At 39.8% G+C, this 14,729-nt stretch overlaps 2 protein-coding genes across 5 annotated transcripts in view; one reads left to right on the plus strand and one right to left on the minus strand.

The window, feature by feature from the left end:
- GPR137C (G protein-coupled receptor 137C) overlaps positions 1-11,593 on the minus strand; it is a 65,302-nt gene extending 53,709 nt beyond the window's left edge. The window contains exon 1 of the mRNA XM_049611573.1: positions 11,103-11,593. Within this exon, the coding sequence (XP_049467530.1) occupies positions 11,103-11,516 (414 nt within the window). The 5' untranslated portion in view covers positions 11,517-11,593. The remainder of the gene's footprint in view (positions 1-11,102) is intronic.
- A 552-nt stretch (positions 11,594-12,145) lies between these two features.
- The window catches only part of TXNDC16 (thioredoxin domain containing 16), a 138,070-nt gene continuing 135,486 nt past the window's right edge, over positions 12,146-14,729 (plus strand). For all 4 annotated transcript variants that reach the window (XR_007453432.1, XM_049611561.1, XM_049611560.1 and 1 more), the window contains exon 1: positions 12,146-12,394. The gene's annotated coding sequence lies outside the window, so the exon portion shown is untranslated. The remainder of the gene's footprint in view (positions 12,395-14,729) is intronic.

Raw genomic sequence — 14,729 nt, forward strand, 5'->3', positions numbered from 1 at the left:
ATAGGATTATATGGTATGGTAGTTCTATTTTAAATTTTTTGAGGAACCTCCATACCGTTTTCCACATGGCTGCACCAGTTTGCATTCCCACCAACAGTGCACAAGTTTTTCTTTTTCTCCACATCCTCGCCAGCATTTGGCATTTCTTTTGTTGTTGATTTTAGCCATTCTGACAGGTGTGAAGTGATATCTCATTATGGTTTTGATTTGCATTTCCTTGATGATTAGTGATGTTGAGCATCTTTTCTTGGGTATATTGACCATCTGTATCTTTTTTTGAGAAATGTCTGTTCATGTCTTCTGCCCATTTTTAATTGGGTTATTTGGGGGGGGGTGGTTCTTGGTGTTCTTTCTTTGTAATTTTTAAGTCTTTTTTTTTTTTTTTCTTACCTTACTGCAATGTCTAGGGCCTCTAGCACAATGGCCATGATAAGAAGTGAAGTATCTTCTTGTCCTAGGGAGTAATGTATCTTTCTTTCTTCCTTTTTCTTCCTCTCTCTCTCCTACAATGGAGGCAATTTTATTTCTCTCCTTCCAATTCTTCTTTCTTTCTTTTCTTTCTTTCTTCCTTTCCTTTCCTTTCCTTTCCTTCCTCCCTCTTTCTCTTTCTCCCTTTCAAGTAATCTTTATACCCAATGTGGGGCTTGAATCCATGACCCTGAAATCAAGAGTCACATGGTCTACCAACTGAGCCAGCCAGGCATGGAAGTAGTCTTTCAATCTTTCATTATTAAGTATAATGTTGGCTATAAATTTTTTATAAATTTATATTGCTATATTGAGGAATTTCTCTTCTTTACCATATTTTGCTAAAAGTTGATTTTTAAAAAAATCATGGTTGTTGAATTTTGTCAAATCCTTTTTCTGCATTTATTGAGAGGATATGATTTTCTCCTTTACATTGTCAATAAGGTTTATTATGTTGATTTAAAAAAATTTTTTTAACATTTATTCATTCTTGATAGAGACAGAGTATGAGTGGGGGGAGGGGCAGAGGGAGAGGGAGACAGAGAATCTGAAGCAGGCTCCAGGCTCTGAGCTGTCAGCACAGAGACCAACACCAGGTTCAAACCCAAGAACCATGAGATCATGACCTGAGCCAAAGTCGGCTGCTTACTCGACTGAACCACCTAGGCGCCCTTATGTTGATTTTTGAATGTTAAATCAATGTTGCATTCTTGGGATAAAAAAATTTGGTCAGGATGTGTTATCTTTTATGCATAGTTTTGGATTTGATTTGCTAATATTTGCTGTTATTTTTCATAATTACCTTTTCCTTTATTTATTTTTTAAAATGTTTATTATATTTTTGAGAGAGAGAGAGAGAACATGAGCAAGAGATGGGCAGACAGAGAGGGAGACACAGAATCTGAAGAGGTTCCAGGCTCGAGCCGTCAGCACAGAGCCTGACATGGGGCTCAAACCCACTGACCGTGAGATCATGATCTGAGCTGAAGTTGGATGCTTAACTGAGCCACCTAGGCGCCCCTTTCCTTTATTTTTAACAAAAAATTTTTAGATGTTTACTTTTGAGAGAGAGAGAACACAAGTGGGGTAGGGGTAGAGAGAGGGAGGGGGACAGAAGATCCGAAGTGGGCTCTGCACTGGCAGCAGAGAGCCCAATGTGGGGCTCGAATTCATGAACCATGAGATCATGACCTGATCTGAAATCTTACGCTTAACTGACTGAGCCACCCAGGTGCCCCCATAATTACTTTTTCTGAATTTGGTATCATTTAGTCCTCATAACAACCCTATGGGATGGGCATTATTATTACCCATTTATGGAGAAGGGACATAGGCACAGCTGGTATTAAGATGTACTCTCAATCACTTCGTCACTGTCTCTAATTTGTTAATGTTGCTCTCATGCTCTAGTATGTGCTCAATTTCTAAAACTGTTCCTTAATAAAAAGAAAGTGTATCCTGTTGCTGGAAATTTTATTCCATGAATGATCACTGTTTGTATGCCCTTATATTTAATATATTTAAATTTTTGTGTTCCTTATATTTTTCAAAAACAGAAGTAAAAATAGAAAATTCACGACTATGTGGAAATTTAACAACACGTTCTTGAACAACCTTCGGGTTAAAAAAGAAACCAAAAGGAAAATTAGGACATATTTCAAGACGTATTAAAATGATGTTACTTATAGCTTTTCATATATGGCCTTTATTATGTTGAGGTAATTTTCTTTTATTCCTACTTTGTTGAGAGTTTTTATCATGAAAGAATGTTAAATTTTGTCAAATGCTTTTCTGTATCTATTGAAACGATCACATAACTTTATCCTTTATTCTGTTAATATGGTGTACTGCATTAATTGATTTTTCTATGTTGAATCATTCTTGCATCCCAGAGACAAATCCAACTTGGTGTATGATCCTTTTACTGTGTTCTTGGATTCAATTTACTCATATTTCTTGAGGATTTTTACATCTATATTTATCTGGATATTGGCCTGTAGATTTCATGTATTGTCTTTGGCTGGGTTTGGTATCAGGGTGATGTTGGCCCTATAAAATGAGTTAGGAAATGTTTTATTTTTAAAATTTCTTTTCATATTTATTTATTTTTGGGAGAAAGAGAGACACAGCATGAGCAGTAGAGGGGCAGAGAGAGGAAGACACAGAATCCCAAGCAGTGCTGACAGCTCAGAGCCCGATGTGGGGGTCAAACTCATGAACTGATAATGACCTGAGCTGAAGTCAGATGCTTAACTGACTGACCCACCCAGGCACCCCAGGAAATGTTTTCAATTTTTGGAGGGAGTGTGTAAGAAAAACTGTCATGAATTTTTTAAATGTTTGGTAGAATTCTCCAGTGAAGCCATCTGAATCTAAACTTTGCTCTGTTGGTAGGTTTTTGATTACTGATTTGCTCTCCATACTAGGTATAGGTCTTTTCAGACTTTTTATTTCTGTGGCATCAGTTGTAAAGTCTCTTCTTTCACTTATAATTTTCTTTTCTTTTTTTCTAAATTTCACTGTTTTTTTTTTTTTCTGTAGTTTTCTATTCTCTATTTCATTTATTTCTACTCTGATCATTGCTATTTCCTTCCTTCCACTAACTTTGGGCTTAGTGGGTTCTTTTTCTAGCTCCTTGAGTTGTAGGTTTAGACTGTTCATATGAGATCTTTGTTCTTTGTTAATGTAGGCATTTATCACTACAGACTTCTCTCTTAGTGCTACTTTTGTTCACATAAGTGTGAGTATGTTGTATTTTCCTTTGTTATGAGATATTAAAAAAAATTTTTTTTTAAATCTTTATTTACTTTTGAGAGTGAGCGAGCAGAGGAGGAACAGAGAGAGGGGGAGACACAGAATCTGAAGCAGGCTCCAGGCTGTCAACACAGAGCCTGATGTAGGGCTCGAATTCATGAACTGTGAGATCATGACCTGAGCCAAAGTCGGACACTTAACTGACTAAGCCACCCAGAAGCCCCTGTCATGAGATATTTTCTAATTTCCTTTTTTATTTCTTCTTTGACCCAATGGCTGTTCAAGAGTGTGTTAATTTCCAAAGTTGTGAATTTTCCAATTTTACTTCTGCAATTGCTTTTTAATTTTCATTTCATTGTGGTCAGAAAAAAAAAAAAACTTGGTTTCAGTCTTGTTAAATTTGTGAAGACCTATTTTGTGATTTAACATGTCATCTACCCTGGGGAAAGATCCATATGTGCTTGAGAAGAGTGTGTATTCTGCTGCTGTTGGGTGAAATGTTCTGCATATGTCTGTTAGTTTCATTTGGTGTATTGTGTTACTCAAGTGCTTTGTTTCCTTTTTGAACTTCTGTCTGGATATTCTATCCATTATTAAAAATGGGGTATTGAAGTCTCTTACTATTATGCTATTACTGTCTATTTCTTCCTTCAGTTCTGTTAGTATTTGCTTTCAGTCTATATGTATTCTTAAATCTGAAGTAAGTTTCTTGTAGACAGTATATAGTTGGGTCTTATATTATTATTTTCAACTCAGTTAACTCTAAATGATTTGATTGGGGAGTTTAAACCATTTACATTTAAAGTAATTATTAATAACGAAGGATTTACTATTGCCATTTTGTTGATATTTTTCTTAGTCTTGTTATTCTTTGGTCTGTCTTTTCATCATTTGCTATTCTCCTTTGTGATTTGTTGATTTTTTTTGTATTGATAAGCTTTGATTCCTTTCCCTTTTACTATTGTATAACTTCTATAGGTATGTGTGAGTAGTTACCTTGGGGTGTACAAAAAATATAACAGTTTATTTTAAGCTGATAATAACTTAAGTTCAACTGTATACAAAAACTCTATACTTTAACTTCTCCCCCTTAACATTTTTTTGTTGTACCACTTTGTGTATCTTTTAACATTTTTATAATCATTTTTCCTTAACACTTATACTGGAATTAAAAGTGATTTAATCGCCACCATTACAATAATACAATTCTGTATTTGTCTATGTATTTATCTTTACATGAGTTTCATAATTATGCTATTATGTGGCTTTTTACCATCCTTTTGTTTTAACTTGAAGAATTCTCTTTGGCATTATTTTGCAAGGCAGGTATGTATTTTGTAAGGCAGTTGATGAACTCCTTCAGCTTTTGTTTATCTGGAAAAGTCATTATTTTCCCATTTTTGAAGGATATTTTTACAAAGTAAATATTATTCTTTGTTGGCAGTTATTTTTCTCTCAGCACTTTAGATCATCCCACTTTTTCTGGCCTGCAAGATATCTGTTGAAAAATCTGTTTACAGTCCTATAGGGATTCCCTTGTAAGTGAAAAGGCTCTATTCTTCTGTTTTTAAAAATAATTTTGGCTTTTGACAACTTGATTATAATTTGTCTTTCTTTGGATTCCTCTTTTTTAATAATCTTCTGGCTTCTTGGATCTGGATGTCCATTTCCTACTCCAGATTTGGGAAGTTTTCAGCCATTATTTCTTTGAATAAGCCTTCTGGTCCTTTCTCTGTTTCTTTCCCATCTAGGACTCAATGCATATACTGGTCTGTTTGATGGTGTACTACAAGTCTCTTTAGCTTTGTTCATTCTTTCTCATTCTATTTTTGCTCTTCTGACTGAATTATTTCCAATGACTTGTCTTTGAGTTCATTATCCTTTCTTCTGTTTGATCTAGTCTGCTGATGAACCCTCAAATGAATTTTCACATCAGATTTTGTGTTATTTTCAGCTCCATGATTTCTGTATCATACTTTTAAAATCTTTTCTAAATGTTTATTTTTGAGAGAGAGAAAGCATGAGCAGGCTGACAGGGGGGATTTCATAATCAGAAACTTGGTGTCTTTCATTAATTTGGGCAAATTCTAAGTCTTTATTCTTTTGAAGAATTTCTCTGAAATTCCAATTAGACATATAATGGACCTGTTCATTCTATTTTCGTTCTCCCTTAATCCCTGTTCATAGTTTTGATTTTTTATTTTTCTGAGCTATATTCTGGGTTATCTTACTTTCAGATCCTCACTAATTTCTTTGTTTAATCTGTTGTTTAACCATTCATTCCAGTTTTTAATTTTAATATTTTTAATTTAAAAATGATTTCCAAATGTGCCTAAAGTTTTAAAGTCATATATCAATACTTTTTACTTTCTTAATTCACATAAAAATTTTGTTATGTATTTGATTAATTCTAACATCTTTAATCTTGGTAGTGTAGATTCTGTAGTGTAATTTTTCATCTTATGCTTATGTTCTGTGAAATTTTATCTGTTAGGATTCTGGGTTTAAGGTACACTTCTCAAGGGGCACCTGGGTGGATCAGTCAGTTAAGTATCCGACTTTGGCTCAGGTCATGACCTCTCAGTTCAGTTCCTCAGTTCAAGCCCTGCATCAGGCTCTGTGCTGACAGCTCAGAGCCTGGAGCCTGCTTTGGATTCTGTGTCTCCCTGTCTCTCTGCCCCTCCTCTATCTGCACGTGCTCTCTCTTTCTGAAAAATAAACATTAAAAAAAAAAAACTTTAAAGTATACTCATCTACAAATGATTTGCATCTGCTCCTTCCAGGTTCTTGAGGTTACTACCAAGCCAGGATACCAATAAACTACATTTTCAGTTTGGGTTTTATTTATTTTTTTCTCCAAGTTGACAGAAGTGGTGTGAACTTGTGTGAGAATAAATTTGCCATGCATTCTCAGGAAAGACTTTTCTTTCCCAATTTGTACCTCCATCACCCAAGACCAAGGCAGAGAGAGGCACAAAGCCCATCAACCTTTGACAAAATGCTTATTTTTCATAGTCCATTTCCTGAAGATATACACTTTGAGAATTCTGGGATTAAGTTGGAGGGAATGAAGTCTCTGATTAGACTTCATCACAAGGTATTGCCTCCAATGTCACCTTGCCAGACCCCCAACACATAAAATTAACATCCAAGCTTTAGGCCAGCAGGAAGCAGCTAATAACCACCTCCAACCCCAAGGCAAACATCTGTGTGGTACTTTAACATTCTGCATTCACTCTGTGCGTGTGCGTGTTTTGTTTTTTTACCTCTGAGGAATTTCTTCACTTCTTTGAAAAAGACTGAATACTCTCTGCAGCATTTTAAGGTATTTTTCTGAATCTTTGTTCAGCCAGATGGCCCTGGTTTCTACTTCTATAAACTAGGAGCTGAGGGTCATATGTTGAGAATGAAGGGGGAAGAAAGAGTTTGCTGGAGAGAGTAAAGGTTTGAAATGGGGGAAAGTGGGAAAGCAAATAGTAAAGTACTAAATAATGAAAAGTTGGTGGTGACCATCAGAATATATTATAAGGATCAATCACTTGATAAGACTTTATAGCCTTTGGCTATATGGTAGCTTTACATCTGATGCATAACCATTTAACCCTGGACAAATCACACCCTGCTTGTATCTACCTGTATCATGGGGGTTGTGAAGACAAATGTTACAAAATCCAACATTGAACTAAAACCACTATTTCCAGCAAATAGTAACTGACTCATGATGTGAGACTTGTTTTACAGACTTTTCTATTTAATAGATTTTGTTGAAACCAAATTAGCAAAGTCCTAATTACTATGTGCCATTTACCATGATATAAAAATAGTATTGCTAAGCAAAACTCAGATATATTAAAGTGGTTTCATTACTAATATTTTACCTGTGGTAACCAAAATGAACTTTTATCTAGTTATGTCACAATAATCCAAAAGAATCTTGGCATTCATACCATAGGCAAGCTTTTCAGTAGAAAACATAAAGACCTTAGAAAGTACATAAATAATTTACTTCAAATGTTCACCAAAATGAAGTTAATGTCCAAATTTTAGATGGCTAAATATTTTCTAGATTTGGCCTTTTCCAGATTGTCATTCAATAATATATTCACCATTGTTCTAGCTGCCATGAGATAAAAATATAATAAAGTAACTTATCCTTAAAGAATTTCCATTTTTGGTGGTGGAATGCTTTTGTGAGAAATCACAAAACATTATAACAACACCCTAGTACACGTAAGTTTATAACTACACACTATTTGACCTATCATCCGTATTTGGAAGAATGTATTCATTGTCAGGCACAATGATAGCATCCATGATTGTAGGAGTTTAATTTTCCTAAATTTAATTTTCCTGGTTGTTTTGGCATTGTGATTAGGTCACCATATGTTATCCCAATTAAGCAACTGGCAATCATGTTACAAAACTGCAAGAAAAAAAGGTTAACATGGGCCTTGAAGATGAACTCGTTGATTCTGGGGTATATAACAATACTCCAAAGATAGTATACTATCAACTCTCATCTTAAGTGCTTTTACTTGTTCCAGTGGTAGGTAGCATCTTTTTATCAGATAATCTATTTTAAAGACTAAAGTCTTCCCTGGTAAAAGTGCAGGAGTGTGAACCTTTCTTTGGTAAAGTACCTGTTCTATTGATCATGCCAGAAAAAGTTTAGTAGGTGTTTTTAGATTAGTGTACAGTTTTTTTTTTCCCCAACTATCTGCTTCCAGGAGGTTAAGTTGAAAAGTCTAGTTATTTCAAAAGGGCTACTTGTCCTTATCTCAATTCCACTCAAGTGTAGTCAACAAAAGAAAGAGTGATTTAGGTAGTTTTAACTTTTTGAAAACTGAATGAGTTTTAGACGAACCACCAAAATGCATTCAAAGTAGTAATGGTTGTTTTTCTAACTTTATTTTTATATTGCTCCATGGTTCTTTGTAACTAAGTCCTTAAAGTTAGAATGTTTTTAATCAGTGAGAAACGTATGCAACAAGTGCTTTAAAGAGGCTGACAGTAAGATGAAATTGGCATTTAATGACAGCAAAGAGAGTGATTTGGTAATCAAGAAGTACAACTATTCAAACAGGTATAGGATCTTTTGGTAAAAAAAAAAAATCAAATGTCAGTTATGTTTTGTTATTTGCCACTACATAGGCTTTCCCTACCATCCTTCTACAATACCAAGAACTCACTGAAAAAGCTTCATTAATTCAGAAGGATCAATTGAAAGTGTACTTCTAATAATGTAAATTCAAATTCTCTTTTAAATACAGATTCCTCTGGATTTTTTTCTAATGAATAAGGAAATGGTTTTTGGTCAAGATATCTTTCTCAGTTGAAAATTTGTTGTTTTAAGTACAGTTATGTGTCTTAAATTTGTTAATTTCATTATAAAAAGAGAAGCATAGACAATCTATAATTTTAGGAGACACTCCAAAAGGAAAAAGCTTTGATCTATCTTCTGAATTACAGTGTCTTGGTTTATTGTGTTTTACTGCTTTTTGAAAAGTACATCACACAAACAAAAGATTCCCTTAACAAGACTTTTAGACTTTTAATTCTTCCTCATTTAGCTTGGAACATCAGCAATTAAAAGTATGAAAACCCAATCTAGATATGATGCAGTTTATGCTGTAGAAGCATACTTTCATAATTTTGAACTTAACTATAGATGCTTTTACTATTGTGATAGTATTTAGCCACTTTGTGATTACCTAGAGGTGAGAGGTATGACTGGGAGAGGGCACAAGGGAATCTTCTGGGGCACCAGAAATGCCGTCTGTCTTAGTCTGGGTGGTGGTAACACGAGTGTAGGCATACATAAAATTTCACCTAGCTGTACACTTAAGATTTATGCCCTTTGTAGCATCTCTTATATCTAAAATGGCAAAAAAAAAAAAGGTAAAAAAAAAAATGAGTATTTGGCTACTTTATGAAATGCCTAATATTTTTACAGTGAATTATTAATATGATTTTATAAGTCCAAATGTATAGGGGAAAAACAAATTATCTGATGATCATGGCATAAGAATTGCTAATCTCTTTCAGGTAAATTATATCTGAAGCTAGAGTAAAACAAATGAGAGGTCTCTGGTATTCTATCAGAAATGGTGTCAGGAAGAACACAATGTATCGATTTAACTACAAAGGACAGAAGTGTTAAAACAGAAGCTTAGGGGCGCCTGGGTGGCGCAGTGGGTTAAGCGTCCGACTTCAGCCAGGTCACGATCTCGCGGTCCGTGAGTTCGAGCCCCGCGTCAGGCTCTGGGCTGATGGCTCGGAGCCTGGAGCCTGTTTCCGATTCTGTGTCTCCCTCTCTCTCTGCCCCTCCCCCGTTCATGCTATGTCTCTCTCTGTCCCAAAAATAAATAAAAAGTTGAAAAAAAAAATTAAAAAAAAAAAAAAACAGAAGCTTAAACAACAACAACTAGAAGATGAGAACATCATCAAATAAGTGACATGACTACGGCATGATTATGTGATTTATGATTACCCATGCGTTTTACTTTTGCTTTTTACTGTTTCGGTTTTGTCATTATATTGCTTGGACTTCCAAAGGGTGGGGAAGGAAAGGAATTCAAGTTAAATTAGTTTTGTTTCTTATTTTCAACTGTTGTTTTCAGTGTGGTAAAAAGCTGAAGTTATGACTGTAATTTTAAAATTATGCATTCTACTTCCCCATCTATTATGGGAGAAAAGAGTTGGTTTACACAGGGAATATAAACAATCTGCCTCAAATGTTTGTTTTTTGTTTTTTTTTTTTTACCTTTGCACAGAACTATGTTAATTCTCATCACCTCCAAAAGCCTTTGAGAGGATTAGCTGCATAGACCAATATTGTTCTATATTAGTCAGTATTAAGCATATGATGTCACCTTGTTTCCACCCCTCCTCAAGCTTTTTTTTTTTTTTTTTGTGGGGGAGGGGAAGGGAGAGTTTTTGGGCAATTCTCAAAATTCTGTGGCTTAAATTCCACTAGCTGACACACATGATTGACAACCTTCCACTCTCAAACCTGTTTGAAATGGGTCAAATACCTAAGCGCTGCAGAACAATGCAATCCAACCAGCAATTCCCCATAAAAGAGAAAGGGGGTGTGATTAGGTTCCAGCTATTAAGTTATTGCAAAAACAGTTTAGTGGTTTGTTTCCGCAACAGTCATAGGTTAAGCTCGTATTTTCTATCTTAATTAGCTCTAAATAAACCACTAGGCTAGAAGAGGTAGGATATATAGCCAAAGCATGGAGCAAGTGGGGCCAACATTATGAGCGTTACGGAGGTCTTTATACCGACCCTCGGCATCGGTTATCGATCATTAACCCTGCTGGGGAACTTATCGAACGGAATTTGTGTGAGGCTTATCGAGCCACAGGAAAGGAGATGCAGGAGGGAATATAAGCTTCTAATAAAAGAAACGCAGCAACAATAGCAGAGGAACAGCTCTGCCTGGTGACGTAATGGCTGGCAGCAGTCCAGCTTCAGCAGAGCTGCTGCTACCTCAGCATCCAACCTCTCTCAACACAGTCCAGCTTTGGCGGAGCTACCGGGGCCGCTACTTCTTGCGATGCCACTTTGTTGGTGCCACCAACACCTTACCTCGGAGGGCCAAAACACCGAACAAAGGGTTGTCCTGTTTCAAGTTGTCGGAACCCACACTCTCACTCACTCAACCCCGCCAGCCTCTGAGAAACCGAGTCAATCCGCTTCTTAAGTTTAGGGCGAGAACGCTGGCGCACACTCCAGGCGTGCCTCAGTTTCCCCAAGCTGCTCTCGGGTCCGCCTCTCACTGTCCGATCCCCCCTCCCCCCCCGGCCCTCAGCCCGAGTTGATCGTAGCGGCCCCGCTCACCCGCCCGGCCCCGCATGCCCGTCCTCCCGCCTTACCTCCGCCAGGTAGAGGTTGAGGAGACAGAGCGTGGAGAACTGGAGACAGGAGGGGAAGCAGTAGAGCAGCCAGTGGGGGAAGAAGTGCAGGTGAGCGGGCGGCCGGAGCAGGGGCAGGGAGCCGCTGAGCGAGAAGGCGGCGGAGAAGAGGGTGGTCCTGAGCGCTGCCCACAGGAGACAGAGGAAGAGGCAGAGGCTCTGGTAACTCAGCCGCCGCTCCCGATAGAGGAGCAGCCGCCACAGCTGCAGGTAGGCAAAGGCGAAGAGCGCGGCGTAGAGCAGGGCGTGCAGGATGCTCAGCGCCAACTGCACCGAGCCCGGCACCGCGGCGCCTGAGGCGGCAGCGACGGCGCCTCCGCCTCCGGGCGTCGAGGGCTCGCGGCCGGCCGCCGGACCCGGCACAGGCACCCTCATGAGGGGGCTGGGGAGCGGGCGAGAGAGCGCGGGAAGGAAGAGGCCGGACTCGGAGCCGCCGTCGAGGGGGAGAAGGATTTCCCCCTTACCCCCCACCCACCCCAACCTCCAACCCCAGGAAGCGCCGTGACAGGACCCGGAGCCCCGCGCAGAGCAGCCGCGGTTTTCCGGCCCCCGCCCCCTCCCCCCCCCCCCCCCCCCCCCCTCCGGGGGTCTCGGCTCCTCCTGCTGCAGCTCCGCTCGGTAGCTGCAAAAAACAACTCTCGGCTGGAGACAATCAGCTGAGAAACCCGAGCATTTGAGGCGCTCGCTCCGCACCGTGGGCTCGCGCCGATTGGCCCAGGTGGGCACGCCCCCTGCGCGCTGCACTCGGAAGGCCACGGGCCACAGGACCCGTCGCTCGAAGGCTCTGAGATCTGATTGGATACCCACTTCCCTCGCCTTCTCCCTCCCCTCCACTCCCCACCCACACTGCCGATTGGCCCGGCAACTACACGGCCAGCTCGCGCCGGCGGGAGGACTTGGTAGTCGCCTGTCACCTGGGGCGGCTTTCGCTCCGCCCCCTGCGCTTCCCATTGGTTGGAGAGGCCGCACGTAGGGAGCACGAGGAGAGGGAGGAGCCTTGGGGGTTGTTTTTTTTTGTTTTTTTTGTTTTTTTTTTTTTTTTGCTTTGCAGGTCGACCCCTCCGTGCGGTGGTGGCAGTAAGTGTGAAGGGTTTGAGTGCTGCGCTCTATCTAGTAGGTGGGTGCATCGGTTAGCCGCTGCCCGCCAGAGGGGCACGGCGCCGCCTTCTGCCTTTTCTTCACGTGGCGGCAACTGTTGGCTGCGGGAACAGTCCGGGTCCTTCCGGGTAGGTCTGGCCCGCAGGTCTCCGCAGGTAAGTGGCAGCGCTGGTCCCTCCATCGAGGGGCTGTGGTTTCCGCCAGCACGGATGGGCCGCACTATCGAGTTCTGGAGTTTGGCTTAGAAGGGATCGCCCGGATCCTTCTGAGGGCCGCTTTGCTTTCTTCTTTTTTCCCCCTGCATAAGCGGCGAGAAAAACACGACCCCTTTGTGGGGAGAAAGGATGGAATGAGAAGGGTGAAATGAAGCTTGAAGCAAAAAATTTCCTCGGAAAATGTCTCTTAAAGGAAGAGGGGTATTAGGATGAGATGGAGGTCCAAGCGACAAGTGAGTAGGGGGAATGTGGGTCTTTGAAAGTTACAATTTGGAAAGATGCTCTGGGCATAAGTTTAGAGAAAAAAGGCAGAAAGAGAACTGTAAGTCGTTGATGAACGTACTGTCTAGGAAGAAGTAGAATGGTTTGTACTCCTTAAATTCCACACGTATTCCTTCAGACCTCAATCCTGTTTTCGGTGGACGGTGGCGCTACTCTTGGGCCTCAGACAGGTACAAAACAAATGCTGTGTTATTACTGCAAATAAGTGAGGGAACTTCCAACCTGTATTGGACTGACATGACATTGCTGACTTTTTTTTCTTTCTTTCTTATGTTTGGTAGTAAAATGAGCAAAGTGACACAAAATGATGTATTTTCCTTAGAATGGGCACATCACAGATTCAGTATCCCTGTGAAAGACACTGCTACATGTACTGGTTCCACCAACTCTGCCTGCCCTAACTCACCATACTTTGTCCTAATGTTTTGTGCAAGAGGAGTGTTGCTACCTTCTTTCCAAGCTAAGTGATCTTCAGGGAACTTTAAAGTCCGTTTTGTACTACAGATTCTGGGACAGTGGTTCACCCAGGCGCCAGATACTGGTGTGTTTTGGATTCTTTATAGGACAGACTGTGATAGACGTTTAGGCCTGGCACAGTTATGTGGATCCCTCAGATGCAGCGGAGCAGTCAGCTGAGCAGGCTGTTCATTGCAGCCTAGAGTAGTGTACAACTTGTTGAAAGAAATTAATAGGTCTAATCCAACATCCACACTTTAGAGAAGGATCTCATGTTTATTGGAATTTACAAGATACTTCCGAGAATGTGGTTAGGGCACTTACACAGTTCTTTTTGAATTGCGACAGAGTGCTTATGGCAGCAGTGAGTTAAAGTGAGTTAAGCAGTTATGTGCGTAAGTGCGTAAATTAAGCATGAATTCAGAGTTTGGTGATTTTAGGCACTCATCACAATCAGGGGAACCTCTTATTCCCTGACATGCCTTTTTTTTTTGTATCTTCCATAATGATGGGGTACCTGTTTCAGTTCACGAATAGACTTTCACTTTCAGACTTTCACCATGAAAGTCTGTTTCTTTTATATTTTCTACTCAGAGTCATAGTAAACAACATCAGGATAATACCCATACTAGTTTTACTATGAAATAGTTTTGTGAATTTTTTTATCCCAGAGCAAGTCCAGATAGCTGTCTCTTTTCTCCTTCCTTTTTTAGGGGTGCATGATGGGCATGCAGTTGGGGCAGATAGAGGATTTTGCCCCAGCTGCCGTGAAGGGGCTGTGAAGTGGAGAGATGTTGAGTCTTTTTTTTGTCCTGCACCGAGTCTTAGCTGATAAACTGTGCTGAGAGCTAATCAACATTTTATTTGAGGCTGGTTCAGTGAGCAGGTTGTCTCTAGTAGCAGCATTAAATTGTTAAGCTAATTTTTGCCAGAATGTTCTTACAGGAAGTTTGTAAGCATTTATTGTTAATCATAAGGGAAATTTGAGTCTATAAAGGGGAAACTAACCAAAGTCTTCTAGAAAAACTTGCTGCTTGATATTCTAAAATATGAAAGTGTTCAAATGCACAATGGTTGAATATTGTTCTAGAAGGGTACATTATTCTAGCACAGTGGTCTTCAAACATTTAAAAGCAGAACTTTTTTTCCAGTATTATTATAAATAGGACCCAATCCCAAAGTGGGAAGAGTCACTCACCAGCTGCTCCAGCTGTGGAACACATGAAGGCAGATCCTTCCTCCTGCCCTCCCTGCAAGAAGAGGAGTTTTCCTGTTGAAATTTTTCCTCCTCATTGCCCCCTGGGGGCTCTCTCAGTATTCAGGTGCTGAACAAAATTTTGATGCATTTTATTTGCAAGCTTTAGCTCTTTTTGTACTACAGTCTCATTGTTCCATGCTTACAGTGTTTGTCACCCTTTTGTATTTGACCTTAATTGTCACACATTTTTTCCAACTTTAAATGACTTGTGCAGGCATACGTGTTTAGAGTTTAGGGATGAGGCAAAACTTACATCTTGCATACCAACTCTGATTAGTG

The sequence above is a fragment of the Panthera uncia genome (assembly GCF_023721935.1).
Source record: "Panthera uncia isolate 11264 chromosome B3 unlocalized genomic scaffold, Puncia_PCG_1.0 HiC_scaffold_1, whole genome shotgun sequence".
Classification (NCBI taxonomy): Eukaryota; Metazoa; Chordata; class Mammalia; order Carnivora; family Felidae; genus Panthera; species Panthera uncia.